Raw genomic sequence first — 14,783 nt, forward strand, 5'->3', positions numbered from 1 at the left:
AAAAAAGAAGCCCTGAATAATTAAGAGAACTTGTTAGTCAGTGGGATTAAATCAACAGATTGATCTGAAGGTTATTACAGTTAGAATCCATATCTGGATTTTTCAGTGGACCCTTATAGTAACCTAGTGCAATTTGTGACTTACCATGCTAAATACAAAACACTTGCCACAGACTGTGCCTTACCAGGGCTGTTGGGCTATGTTTGGCTTGACAGGTCACTCACATGTTGAAAAGCCTTGCTCTAATATGACCTTCAGTATAGAGCAAGGCAAATAATTGCATCAGCACTAATTGCTGGAATCTCCCTGCTCTTAGCAGTAATTCCCGGCAAGCACCAGAACTGAAAATACAAATCATAGCTGCATAAATACAGTCCAGCATAAAGCTGATTAATTTGGTACTTATGAAGGCAGAATGACAGTATGACCAATCTAGCAACAATATAATCAGTAATTTATATGTTTCACTGAGGCATTTCAGAGGAGGGGGGGTTCTCCCAGCCTGACTGGAAATGTATTTCATCTACTTCATTCACCCTCCAAATACAGAAATTATGTGGCAAGTAACACAGGACCTCTGATAAATGCTCTCCAGTTATTGTTGTTTTCTCCTTTTAGTATTTACAGAGAACAGCTTCAGGGAACATTTAACAAAAAGAAAAAAAGAAGAAGATGTACTTCATTTCTATATTTCACAGTTTGGGATCTCAGCTACTATGAGATTATGAAATCTATGCAGTTTAACGTTAAGTCAAGATTCACCAGGTTCATGCCTGAGAATCCATCTTGAATGTCAACATGGCATCTTGACACAAGCAAAGTAATAAGACAATAAGCTTCTGTCTCATAGCATGCTCCGAGTACCATTCTCTTAACTTGCTGTGTTATCAGAGATTTCCACATAATAATGGGCTTCAAGAAAGCATTTAGATAAGAAGTTATGGCTTACAGGTCTTTTTATTTTAGAAATTTACAACTAGAAACCTGGTGTAGAGAAGAAATATAAGCTTGGTTTAACTCACAAGGAACAACAGGAGCACAAATAATGCATGGCCTTCTGGAAGGAAGGCTATTGTACAGAGATAAATGAATGAAGCCATTTCCAAAACTCTGAAGTCACCTTACTATGGTGCTCAAGAGTTGTTTGTTTTCCTGCTACATGTCTTCCCACAGCCCCTTTTCCAAATTATAATGGCCAGTTCATTTCCTGAATTTTCATCTGAATAACATCTGACTCTGCCTGCTGCAACAAAAAGGTGTACCTTAGGAAGTTCAGCTCAGCAATGATTGAAAACCATAGCAATGTGACTATTTTCAAAAGAACGGTAATACTGTTTTTCACAATGTTATGTTGTAATAAAGTAGCTGATAAAATTTATGGTAAAATATATCCTATTTCACAATAAAACTAGTACTGGATACAGCCAAAATGTGCAGCGTGTGTTTGCAGTGCAGCTGGAAGAGTGCTAAGGAGCATAATCCAGTGCATGTTTATGCAAAAATGAGTACTATTGTGGTCCTTAATCCACACCAATGGCCCTTTCACATTGTGTAATTAGAGTGCAAAGAATCCACTTTGACATCCATGGTTCTGTTTCAGGGAATCCTGGGGTTTGCAGTTTAGAGAGGGGCATTTAGAATTGTCAGCCAAAAAACTCTAGTCTAGGACCTTCCTAAACTACAAACCTCAGGATTACATAGGATTACAGTTAGTGCAATAATGCTCTAACTGTGTAGTGTGAAAGAGCCCATAGAAAATGAAAATATCAAAACATCATAAAGTTAAGGGAGAGCTCTCAGCATGACGTCCAACTTTTCCACATGTCAACCTTTGGCTCAAGGGAAAAAAACTAGAAAATTGTTCTTGACAATTTTCATTCTAAATTAAGTCACTTTGAAGCAAGTATGGCCTGCTGCAACACACATTGATCCTCTTCCAGTTTCCAGGCACTCCATTCTATTCCCCCTTCTGTTTCCACACAAACAGCTCAACAGTCAGTCTACATTCTGTGGTTCCTCAGCATATCCAGTTCTCACATAACGATTTTGTCCCACCAATGGCTTATCTTCTTTTTAACTTATGAAAACCTTGGCCTGTTACAGACTGCCAAAATAAAGCTGCTTCGGGTCTCTTTGGAGGTATGCTATTTAAATGATGCATGGGTCCTAAGAGTCTGGAGGTCGCGCCAAAGCCACACTCCATTCCTAAGCACTGGAGTGCAGCTTTGGTGCAGCTTCTGGATTCTTAGGGTGCATGCATCATTTAAATAGCATACCTCCAAAGAGACCTGAAGCAGCTTTATTTTGGCAGTCTGTAACAGGCCCTTGAGATTTTCCTTAGCCAGATGACAATCTCTCTTTCGTTCATAGATGCTGCTACTTGGCTAAATAAGCAAGAGCACTCAGTCCTTTGTTGTTGTTGTGTGCCTTTTGTCATTTCTGATTTATGGTGACTCTAAGGTGAACCTATCACAGAGTTTTCTAGGGCTGAGTCTGTGACTTGCCCAAGATTACCCAGAGTTCCATGGTTGAATGGGGAATCTAACCCTGATCTCTAGAGTTGTAGTCTAGCACTCAATCCACTACATCATGCTGGCTCTAGACAATGGAAATAAAGAGGATGAAAAGTAATTTTTAATTTCAAATAACATGTTTCACAACTGCTCCCCCCAAAGGAAACAATGGATAAGGAAACCAACACAGAGCAATAGGCAAACCATATCACACTTGTCAGTGGGAACATTCTGCAGAAAGATGACTGGAGGATACGTTTTTGACCAAATACTACAGTCAATCAACTTTTATGAGACTTTTCTCCCCATGAAAGCATCCTTCCTTCCTAAACAATTTTTCAAAGTGTATTTATGAATGAAAAAGTTTGGATAACAGATGTACTGAAGTTTCTACAACAGGAAGGTAAACACTGTATGCATAATATTAAGCCAGATGAAAGCTCCTTTATAAAGGAAGTCACTTTATAAATGGCCTTTTTACCTTATGGTGATGATCTGTCCAAAGTCCAATTCATAATTATTCACTTGAGCAATGAAAATGGCAGCTACTGCTTCATAAAGGGCAGTCCCATCCATATTGATTGTGGCCCCCACGGGGAGTACAAATCTGGCAATCCTCCTGTCCACGTGGTTATTCTCTAACAAGCACTTGAAGGTTATAGGCAAAGTGGCAGAGCTGTAATAAAAATACAGAAAAGACTAAACTGAATGCAGAAAAGAAATAAGAAACTGAAATTCTCAGAATGTTGTAGCAATTGTCCTGTTGTGTATGGGAGAAAAAGATGTTCTATTAACAGAGTGGGACCAAGAAGAGTGCTGATGGTCAAAAAGACTAAGGACGATATCACACGGGAAAAATGTCTCCCAATTTCGGGGGAAAAAGACAGTAGGGCCAATTCGAAAATGAAACGCTATTACACAAATGGATGTCAAATGCACAGAAGAACACAGCGCCCACCCCAAAGCCAAAGTAGTTATCATATGGGTATGTACCCTTCATAGTCTAGAGTTCAAATTAGCATCCCTGCACATGCGCAGTGAGGGCAGAATTGGATCGTGACCTTTTTACACTTCCGGTGGAACTTGCCTCCGGTTCCCATGGTTTTGCCTTGTTTCACATTATTTGTTCATTCATTACCCTTTATTTCACGTTATTATGCAATTCACATTACTTGTTCATTCATTACCCCATATTTCACATTATTTAGGTAATTCACGTTATTTAGTCATTCATTACCCTTTATTTCATGTTATTTAGGCAATGTACTTTATTTGTGCATTCATTACCCCTCAATTCACATTATTTAGGAATTCACCAATTCAAAATCAGTCCAAAACAACCTTGTGCCTGGTTTGAGCATTGGACTATGACTCTACAAGGCAGTGATCAAATCCCACTGGGTGACCTGGTGCAAGGCACACTCTTTCAGCCTCCTCAGAAAATGGCAAACCCCAACTGAATAAACCTGTCAAGAAAACCCAAAAAACAGGGTGGGGGTCTCCAGATGGTTTTGTGTGTGTGTGTGTGTGTGTGTGTGAGAGAGAGAGAGAGAGAGAGAGAGAGAGAGAGAGAGAGACTGTGCCTGTGCCTTTAAGTCCCCAGCTATGGGGGGAATAGGGGGAAAGAAGGAGTCCCTCCCATTTGGGAGAGCTTTTCTGCAGTGAGGTTGTGTGGGGGCTGGGTCCTCTCTGGGTCTAACCTGGCCCATTGGGAGTCCCATTGAAGGCTATGGCACTGCCTCCTCGCCATGAGTTGGAGGAGGGGGAAGGGGAGGGGAAGCTGTGCAGGAACCAGAGCTGACGACTAAGGCTTCATCCACACTAGAGAAATAACCCAGGGTGGCACTGCTTTAACTCTTTGTGGCTCAAGGCTATGGAATTCTGGGAGCTGGAGTTGGTTGTGAGCCCAGAGCGATGCCCCTGAGGGGAGGAAAACAGACCCCCCATTGCCCAGGCTGCCCCACTCCATCATCCTCCCAAAGGAATGAGGGAAGAAGACGAAGAACTGTTTGGGGCTAATAAAAAAAGGGGGGTGTCTCTCTTTTTGAAGCCCCTTGGCCCTGGAGGAAGGGAGGGAGGCAAAAAGGTCCCTGAGGGGCACAAGGGGTCAGGGGCAGGGCAAACCCCAAGCCCACCGTTTTGGGCAGAGAGAGAGAGAGCTTGCAGGGCACCTCAGGGAGAACTACTCTTTCCTGTCAAAAACAGCTGCTTCTCCTGGCTGCCGGAGAAGACCTAGGAATCCTGGAAGCCAAAACAAAATGGAGGATCATGCAAATTGATGCGGAGGGGGGAATACCAGGGCCACAGCAGACATGCATATCACACCAAACATCACTGCATTGAATGCAAAGTAGCTTGGGAATAGGATTTGTGAGTTCCCTAGTTCACCGAATTTACTTAAGTGTGGATTGATGCATGATTGCGTTCGGAGTGCATTCGGAATGTAAGCAAATGCGTCTGATAATCTTTCGCGCAATAACGTGAATACGCATGATTGCGTTCAGGATGACACTGGATTATACTTCCAATCTCAGTCATGTGATATTGTTCAAACAAATGGGTCTTAGTACAGATCAAACCTGAGCAATCCTTGGAAACCAAGATGACTAAATTGAGCATGTTGTACTTTGGCCACATCATGAGAAGGCATGACTCACTAGAAAAAGACAACAATGCTAGGAAAGGTGGAAGGCAGTAGAAAGCGAGGAAGACTGCATATCAGATGGATAGACTCAATCAAGGAGGCCACAGCCCTGAGCCTTTAGACCTGGACCATGCAGCTGAGAACAGAGGATTTTGGAAGTGTCTCATTCACAGGGTCACCATGAATCAAAGTCGACTCAAAAGGAGTTAACAACAACAACAAATCAAGTTATACAGATTTCTAGTATGATTTTCATGTGAAACATGACTTTTACATATATTCACATATTTCATTCAAGTTAAAGCAAAATTAAAGTGTTATTTTCTGTCATGAGATATTTCTGAGAAGGGGCTGGCATAAACCAATGAAATTATGGCAGATGTGTGTCAGTAGTCAAATCACGGTCTTTGATTTACCTATAATATTGAAGGTATATAGCTGTTGAGTGGTGTACTGTTTAGGGAAACGATATAAGCACAATCAGAAATTCAGAATTCCCTAGGAATTCTAAACTTGCACTTCAGTTCCTGCTGATTTGTGCCAATCAGTCTGGAGATCTCACTTTATTTTAAAAGTCAATTTATTTTCTGTGACTTGATCTTAAAAGTCAGGGACTCTCAGCAGACTCACGTGCTATGAACCTGATGCTATATACAGTTGACCCTCCATACCCACAGATTCTGTATCCACAGATCCTATTATCCACAACTTGAAAATATTCAAAAATATATAAAGTTTCAAAAGCAAATCTTGATTTTTGTCATTTTAAATAAGGGACACAATTTTACTGAATCATTATTTTTAATGGGACCTGAGTATCTATGGATTTTGTTATCCACAGGGGCTTCTGGAACCAAACCCCACCAAATACCAAGGGCCCACTGTACTTAACAAAATTCATGACCTTCTGATGCTAAAAAAGGAGAATGTTTAATAATAATAATAATAATAATTATTATTATTATTATTATTATTATTTGTATTCTGCCTTTTCACAAACCATCTGACCTCATGATGGTTGCTTTTATCAGCTCAAAATATGTCCTTTGGTTAGCTGCATTAACCGTGCCACTCATTAGATGTTAGATTTCCCACAGACTAGTGCAGTAGTCCAAAAACATTCCAGATGTTTTTGGACTACTGCTGCCATTGGCTATACTAGATAGAGTTAATGGGAATTGCAATTTAATAGCATCTGAAGACTGTAGATTACTTCCCCTTCCCAACAAGCTGCTTTCCAGATGATCTGACTCTATAGCTCCCATCAGATTCAGTCAACATGAGAAACTGTTAGAGATGACAGCAGCTAGAGTCCAAAACATATGGGGGTTCTGGCTGGGAAGAAGTATGCCTTCCATATTTCATCTTAGCACTGCTATATGGGAAAAAGTTATTTCCTTTCTTAGAAATCAAGATTTCACAAAATGTGTATAATTATTCATAAGACCCCAAGATTTTGGCTTTGTGCATAATAATATAATTGGACAATTTAAATCAAAGTTAGTAGTGTACTTCCATCAATGGTGAAATCCTCACTATGGAAACAGATAAGACATCTCAGACTCAGCCACCATTTTGACCAAAAGAGTACTCATTTTTCTATAACAGGAGAGACGAACTATGTTCAATGGGTGTTTTAGGCCAGAATAAAAACGTTCTGAGAGCTATAGTTGTTCGTCTCTGTATACAGCTATGTTGGGAATTCATAAAACATGGACTAGTACTCCTATTTGGATGATGTTCACTTGACTGCCCATTGTTTTTTTCAGGATTGTGAAATGCAAACCAGCAGTCCAGTAGTGATAAGAACACAACTACTGCTGCAGCTACTACTAGGATCTCCAAAACATGGGTGAGAGTCAGCATGTGGCATTACTCAGAGGCACCTTGAGCTCCAACAGAACTCACCAAGGATGTCTGCCTAGAATATTTTAAAAAGAAGGTGAGTGGTTGGGAGTCATCACTTAAATTTCCCATAATATTATGGCGCGTTAGAGAAAAGGAAAATATCTCCCAGTTCTCTAGTGCTGTCCTTCTGCTCAGTGCCACTGCCAAGGCCCAGTGATGGAGAGGGTTAATGAGATGACACTTTACTGAGTTCCTTCCTCAAATCTAGAAATAGCCCTGCTTAGATTACTTTGTTCAAAATTTTAGTCTTATATCCAAAACAGATGGGCCAAAAGGAGTGGTTTCAGGCTGCTTTGGGGGTGTGGAGTTTATATGACGCTTGCCCCTGAAGCAGCCTGAAACCAGGCCATGGCTATGTTAAGGGACGAAAAGCCAGACTAAAAAGAAGCGGGAATAAAGTGACCTAGCCCAGAAAGTGTGCACCTTCAACCATGCCTATAAACGTACCAATACCAAAGGAACAATCTATCATAACCCTAACCCTAAAGCTGCATATAAACACCCCATTTAAAAAGGACGGAGCTGCCATACCCAAGCAGTCGGGTGGCAATGCAAAGAAGTAAAAGTGTGACACCTCCACTGGATGTAATTGCAACATACACAAATCAGACAGTCCAAGAGGAGGCATGGGTCAAGTGGGTATGAAGGAGCGGGCATGACTGTGCATTGCCAGTGTCTTACTGGGTGTACCTCTGCTCCAATGCCTTGTCCTGGTGGAGGATCGCAGGTGTGACTGTGTGGACGATCAAAGGGGCAGCCATTCAATGGGATGGCATCTAGGCAGCAGGAAGGTGGCAGCGGTGTGTTTGTGCAACAGTGCACATGGATGGTGGGGGGGAAATTACCCAAAAAAATTACCTAGCAGCACTGCTTGATGCCACACTGTGTGGTCGAACTGTTTGCATTTGGGCTGCCTTGGGTGTGGCTGGTCTGGTCTGTGGGGTTTCAACCTGCTTTCAGAAAGAGTAGCTTTGAGTTGCTTTTTCCTGCCTGTCTGCTTCACTCCTTACTGACAAAGCCAGTACTGAATGCTACCAGTATAGCCAGAATGAGCCACCCACCAACTATATAAATCAGGGTTCCTCTTCTCGACAAATTCAACTGATCTCTCAAATATACTGTCATTGTGCAATACAAGTAATTAGCTCAAGAAACCTTAGTACAGGTAATCACTATCAGGAATACATCAAGGTGAAGAAGTCTTTCAGGATTTCTACTCTTACCATATGTGACCTAATGCTAAAGGGGAGGCCAGACTGAAATGGATCTAGATAAGCAGCTTCTGTGAGATGCTTAAACCCAGACCCTAGTTCTTCTGTAAGGCTACCTACAAATCATGTCTTAAACATGAACATTATGTAATGATCTTTCTGTGGGTATTATCTATCCAAAGGCACATGAGTAGAAAACACTACTTCAGGTTTTTTTAAAAGTATTACTGCATGTTTTCTGCCCACAATTTAATCATATCCAGCAAGTCATCTTTCAAACATTCCAAAATGAATGTTTCAATTATATCAACTAACTCTGCTTTTCTCGTGTATTTTGAAGTCTGCATTCAACACCAGCACATTGGCCATAGGATCTCCAGCTTGACACTGAGATGTCTCTGTATGATGTCAACATACTCACTTTTATACTAAAACATCTAAAACATCTGCATTACTTTACTAGTTACTGTTGAAATTGTATTGCTGGCATAGGACATCTAGTTTCATCCTGCTCCTGTTATTTATAGTCTGGATTACAGAATTAATCTGTAGGCAACCCCTTCTATTATATGATTATAATATATATAATATATATGATATATATTATCATTGGATAATATTTGCAGAAACATAAATTGGGGCACAACCTTAGCTAACTATCAGTACAGTTCCAAATTTTCAGTTCTTCCATCTGTCTAACGAAATGGGATAATTCCCATGAAACAGGCAATTTTTTCCAGATCAATTTCTTCTACATTTCAAAGAGGTAAAAGAGATCTATACCACTCTGAACACACCAACACTATCTTATTTTGGAAGCTAAGCAGGTTCAAGCCTGGCTGCTATGTGGATGGAAGACCACCAACAAAATCAAGGGATTGCCAGGTAAACCTAGATGTACAGAACCACACTTGACATCCTGGAAAGTTGTTGCCATGCAGAGATAACAATACCTGGCTAAATGGATTCAGTTAAGGCAGCATTTTGTGCCAACCAGTGTTGCAACCCCACCCAAATGATCCAGAAGAATGACTGAGGATACTGAAGCCACCGAGAAATGAGAAGGCTCAGACCTTTCAGTCTTTCTCCCAGTGTAGTTTGCTCATAAGGATGATCAAAGCAGTTTCTCTTCACAAGAAAGTGAAATTATATAACCAAGTTCTGATTATCTCACAACTGACCATATTCAGAAATGAACAGCCAGTACAGAGAGATTATCGCACAGCTTTTATCCTCTACCTGGGCATGAGCTGAGGCTGTGTATAAACGGATGTTATTGCACAGCTTTATGCCCAGATCGGAGGCAACCCGTACCCAACTGGGACTTCTCCTGTACTTTGAATGGAAAAGTACCAGTTTTTGCTAAGTATGGGAGAAACCCCAATCGGGTACAGGATGATTCTGATCTGGGCAAGGAGCTATGCGATAACATCAATTTATACATGATCTCAGCCCGTGCCCAAATTGGTAGAAAACAGCCAGTGTGATAATCTCCCAGGTTTGTTTCCTTTGCTAACAAATGCCAATTTAGAACTAGCCTATAATTCCTCAGATCTCTTGTGTCAAGTCACCTTTAGTGAAGTAGGTCCCATCTTTTCTGGATACCAATTTTTATGACTTCCCCAACAGTGTGGGGTCAGTTCTATGCAACTTGGGTAACATCAACTGAAACTATAAAGCTGAGGAGATCTCTACTATAGAGCCTACATTCAATACAGAGTCAAAATCAGAGCAGATCCAAATAACTTTATTTACAAAGGTCTCACCCAAAAAAGCGGGGGAGAAGATCACTGTGGGTTTTCCAAATATCAAGCAATGGACTTCTGCATACCTCTAAGGTGTTGTTCAGGCTAAGAATTTACCACACATAGTAGCAATTCTCAAACACATTTTAGAGAGTGCCATCTGCTCACCAACTGCTCCTGGGTCAGTTGGACTGTCTACCATAGTCAGTTACTGTCTGTCACTTTAGATTGCAGGAGATGAGAGATTTATTTAAGTGGGAGAAATTGGAACTGTGGGAGCTAGAACATCAACAAAAAAAGGATCTATGAGATAAAATTCTGCTGAAGATTCCCTTGTTAAAAACTTAGAAATGATTGTTCCAAATTTCATTTATTCCACATAGTTCATAGTACCTGGATGATGTGGCCAAAGCAATAAGCAAGGCTTGAAGAATTCCTCTGATGAAGACAATGGGATTCTTCTTGGTGATGAAAAAGTACATCATTGGCAGGATAAAAAGTCCATGGACCACCAGGCCGCACACAACAGTAATGGCATAAAAGCCTAGCTTCTTTCCAATAGCTGATGGATCATCCATTTCCAAGATCTTGCCAGCAATTAGGAACACTATTCCAAATGGAAAATACCTGTGAAAGATAAAGCTTTATAAAATATGTCCACACACAAAAATGGAAGAGAGATAAGAAATATACAGACTACATTTAGGATAAAGTTGTACATGAAAGAGAAAATATGTGATTACTTTCCTGTGTTTTTTTCGAAATTGAAATACACTGTTGAGGGACTATGCCTTTTATTGCTGAAGTACCGTAGTGAGTATGTGCGTGTCTCCAAGTCACCTGCCAACTTACGGTGACCTCATAAACCATAGGGTTTTCATAGGTAAGGAATACTCAGATAAGAGAATATACATGTTAATGTATGTCTTGTTAGCAGCATTTTAAAGCTTTCCATTCCATTCCTTTAATGAAGCCTCACTTCACTGTTGAAGGCCACCCCACCAAAACACACATGAATGTGCAAGTATCCTTTTCCCCCACAACCAGTGTATTTACTCACCATACAGAAACAGCCACTATCTTCATAACAGATTCATTTAAGCACTGGCAAAAACTGACCAAGGGAACTCCATTGTTGCCCATCCTGCCCAACATTATTCCTGCAAATAGGTAAAATACTATTATTCATTTTTTTCCATTTTCAAATGTTTTGATAATATATTACACCACACTCTGAAATGTGCACACAATACCCAAGTCTGAATACCCAGGTGGTTGGAGAGGATGGCCCTTGAAGCCTCTTCCAACTCTTTGATTCTATGATCTTGGGAAAGTCACACTCTCCTAGCCTCAGAGAAAGGGAAAGACAAATCCTCTCTGAACAAATTTTCCCCACCAAAGGTTTGCCTTAGAGTTGGCAATGACTAGGAAGATACAGAACAACAACATTCCCTACTACAAATATTTCCACTACTCACAGAAGTATGACTACATAGTGGCTGTGAAATATATTTGGTGTCAGTAGTTCAGATTCTAGTGAAAAAACCCAGGTGAAAAAGCCAACATCTTAAGTGGCTGCACTTAGCTTTCTTGCTTGGCAGACTTAGACATTAACCAAGTGTACAAGAAATGCCAAATGTCTACAAAGAATCTATCCAGCTAACAATGAGAAATCTGACATGCACCAAAACCTATTGTGCATCTTAAAACTAATTATATACTAATAGCTTCTCATACAGAACACCAACATCTCAATTGTTTTAAATTTGAGTAACAATGATAATAACTTATTTTGATCATTGATCAGTATATAAATAATGACTACAATTATTAAAACAAGGAGCAAAGATCTCTGCCATCTAACATCAATGACTATTAACCACTTGAAGAGGTATCTTACACATATTGTAGCAAAATTTTACTACTTTAAGTATAACAATTTGGTTCTGATTAGCCAACACAGTAGCATAAATAAAACCATCAGAGTGTCCAGGAAATTTAGTTAAAAGAGGGGTAATCCATTGGTGGCGAATGTCCTTATAAAGCTGACAGTGCAAAAGTACATGAGCTGCAGTTTCTATAACACCAGTATCACAAGGACAAAGTCAGAATTCATAGGGAATTTCCCCATATTTCTCTTCCAGTACTGTTGTTGGGAGAACATTGAATCGAGCTAATGATAAAGTTCTCTTAAATTTAGGTACTGTAGCCTCATACAAATGATGTTGGGGATTCATTATATAGCTATCCCAGAGTTTTATCTCCTAAATATGATCCTCACGTTGAAAACAGAAGAACTAAGGTTTGGGAGGATATTGCTATACCTAGCAAAAAACTGAAAATTAAAGAAGCGCTACAAGGTAAAAGATTGGTTGGGCAGAATTCAAGAAGTAATGGAAAAAATAGTAAACCTTGGGATCAGATTGATAAAGAATGGCAACCAATAATCCAATTTATATATAAAAATGGGTAAAACAAAAAGGATACCAATAGATATGATATATGAATAGATAAGAAAGCTGAAGATAAAGGTTAATTATTAATAATATTCAAGTTAGCAAAGCATAAATAAGATAAGAAGTAAATGAAAAAATCTTTTGGTTTGAGATAATTAAAATTAAAAACAATTTAATAATAATAATAATAGGATCTATTTATATGCCACCCAATCACTGGGAATCCGAGCGGCTTACAACAGAGGGGATAATAGACGGTTCCCTGGCCTCAGGCTTACAATCTAAAAAGACACGACACAAAAGGAGAAGGGAATGGTGAGAGAGGAGGGGATCAGGTCCAGCATGCTTCTCTCCCTCTGAGGCTTGGTCCAAGGCAGATGGATATTAGTATTTAGTTTGGATATTGTTATAGTTATAGTTAAAAATAGTCACAGTTATAGATAATTATATGTTTGTGTGTTGTTCTAAATCATTCATTTTACATCAATTCAATATGATTCAAACAGACAACAAACACGTGAGATAGACTGAACAACATAAAATAAGACTGGAACATAGGAAGTACAACAGAAGGGAGAAGCTACTGTAATGGACATTATGTATATGTATCATATGATATTGTATGTACAAAATAAATAAAAATTAAGAAAAAAATTAGGTACTGTAATATAATATATAAATATATATCTGGATTAGAAGCCACAATTTGTCTGTTTGCAAATGTGTAATTGGAAAAGGCAGCAATTTCTGTCTGACCTTCTGTACCTAGAATCCTTTTCTTTACAACTGATTTCCCTTGATCTAATCCTAACCTTAGAATTATGTTGCTGGAAAACCCATAAAGGCTCGGTTTCTCATGGATAGCTGTTTTCCAAGAGGATTTGTGGTTGTCTACCAATATTAACTGGGACAATCCACCAGAATTATTATGTAACTTTAACCAGTAAGTAAAGATGTTTACCAAGTAGCAAGTGCCCAAATGCTGTGTGGTTTTTGCATGGTTTTTAGGCTCTCAACAAAGGCTGAAATGCCATGAAGACTCCAAATCTGCAATAGGTGAAATAGCAGTCACACTTGTATTGTGTCTTTGGACGTTATCAGACAAGGGAAATTGGCAGTATAATTCAATGGCAATCCGAATGCAATCATGGGGTTTAACGTTATTGCGTGATAGACTACCATACGCAATTTCAGGCAATGGGAAGTCAGTCCGAACGCAATCATGGGGTTTCATGTTATTGCGTGAGAGGTGATCACACGCAATTTCGGGCAATGGCAAGCTATTTTTGGTCAATGGGAAGTCAGTTTGAACGCAATTTGAATTCATGTAAATTCGCTGAACTAGCAAATTCACGTGAATGCATTCTGGCTCCACTTTCTTTTCATTCGGAATTAAAAGAAATTCCTCCCATGTGATAAACTCCTTTGAAAACTGTACTATTTAGTGAGAGACGAGCATAATTCAATAAGGTCCAAGATGGCTAGGTGGTTTAACAGTTCTTGCCTCACAGTTTTCAGTTAGTGGTAGCTTGCTGAAACTTCTTCAAGCATCTTCCATAGTCACTGGCAATAAGTAAAAGATTTGTAGGGCTATGCACACTTCATTACAAATTAGTTACATAGTTATGTAAAAATTTACGTAACAATATAAGAGAGTCATTAATCGTCTTTTCTAAAAGCAGATTTGAAGATTTTTTTCAGATGCACTGAAAATATCAACAACATTTCCTCCACTTTACAAGGGAAATTCTCAGAAATACTGGGATACTTGTGAAGCAGACATTTAGAAGCTTCTCCCAATTCCCCATACTCTAGTGTCATAAATTTTATGACTAAACAGAATGTAAAACACATGTTATTCATTGCTTTGAATCTGTACTCTAACACACAGATGACTATGCTCAAAGATGCAGTGAAACTGTGAATGTGACTGAAAAAGACTCATGCTCAGGGGGCTTACATGTCCTAACAGGAGAAGAAGAAGCACTTGCTCCCTCTGACTTGAGATGCTTCGTTTTGTCCTTTCCACCAGGCATCCCTTCTTCCTCTCTCTACATAGTTTGTTCTCCATATCCAAGGATTCTTTATCCACAGATTCAATCACCCATGGCTTGAAAATATTCCAAAAAATATAAATTCCAAAAAGCAAACTTTGATTTTGCCATTTTATATAACTACTACACCACTGTATTTAATTAAACTTGAGCAGATTTTGGTATCCATGGGCAGACCTTGAACCAAGTCCCAGCGGATACTAAGGGCCCACTGTATAAGGTACTCTGGAAATTTTAGTTCTTGATAATGAT

The 14,783-nt window shown here is 39.4% G+C and overlaps 1 protein-coding gene across 2 annotated transcripts in view; it reads right to left on the reverse strand.

The window, feature by feature from the left end:
* SLC1A7 (solute carrier family 1 member 7) overlaps positions 1-14,783 on the reverse strand; it is a 74,815-nt gene that overhangs the window by 10,380 nt on the left and 49,652 nt on the right. For both annotated transcript variants that reach the window (XM_089515177.1, XM_089515176.1), the window contains exons 6-8: positions 11,082-11,181; positions 10,415-10,648; positions 2,995-3,189 (exon numbers count right to left, since the gene is read on the reverse strand). In XM_089515177.1, the coding sequence (XP_089371303.1) occupies positions 2,995-3,189; positions 10,415-10,648; positions 11,082-11,181 (529 nt within the window). The remainder of the gene's footprint in view (positions 1-2,994; positions 3,190-10,414; positions 10,649-11,081; positions 11,182-14,783) is intronic.

Source organism: Sceloporus occidentalis, unplaced genomic scaffold (genome assembly GCF_023333645.1).
Source record: "Sceloporus occidentalis isolate IW3139 unplaced genomic scaffold, rSceOcc1.0.p SCAF_3, whole genome shotgun sequence".
Classification (NCBI taxonomy): Eukaryota; Metazoa; Chordata; class Lepidosauria; order Squamata; family Phrynosomatidae; genus Sceloporus; species Sceloporus occidentalis.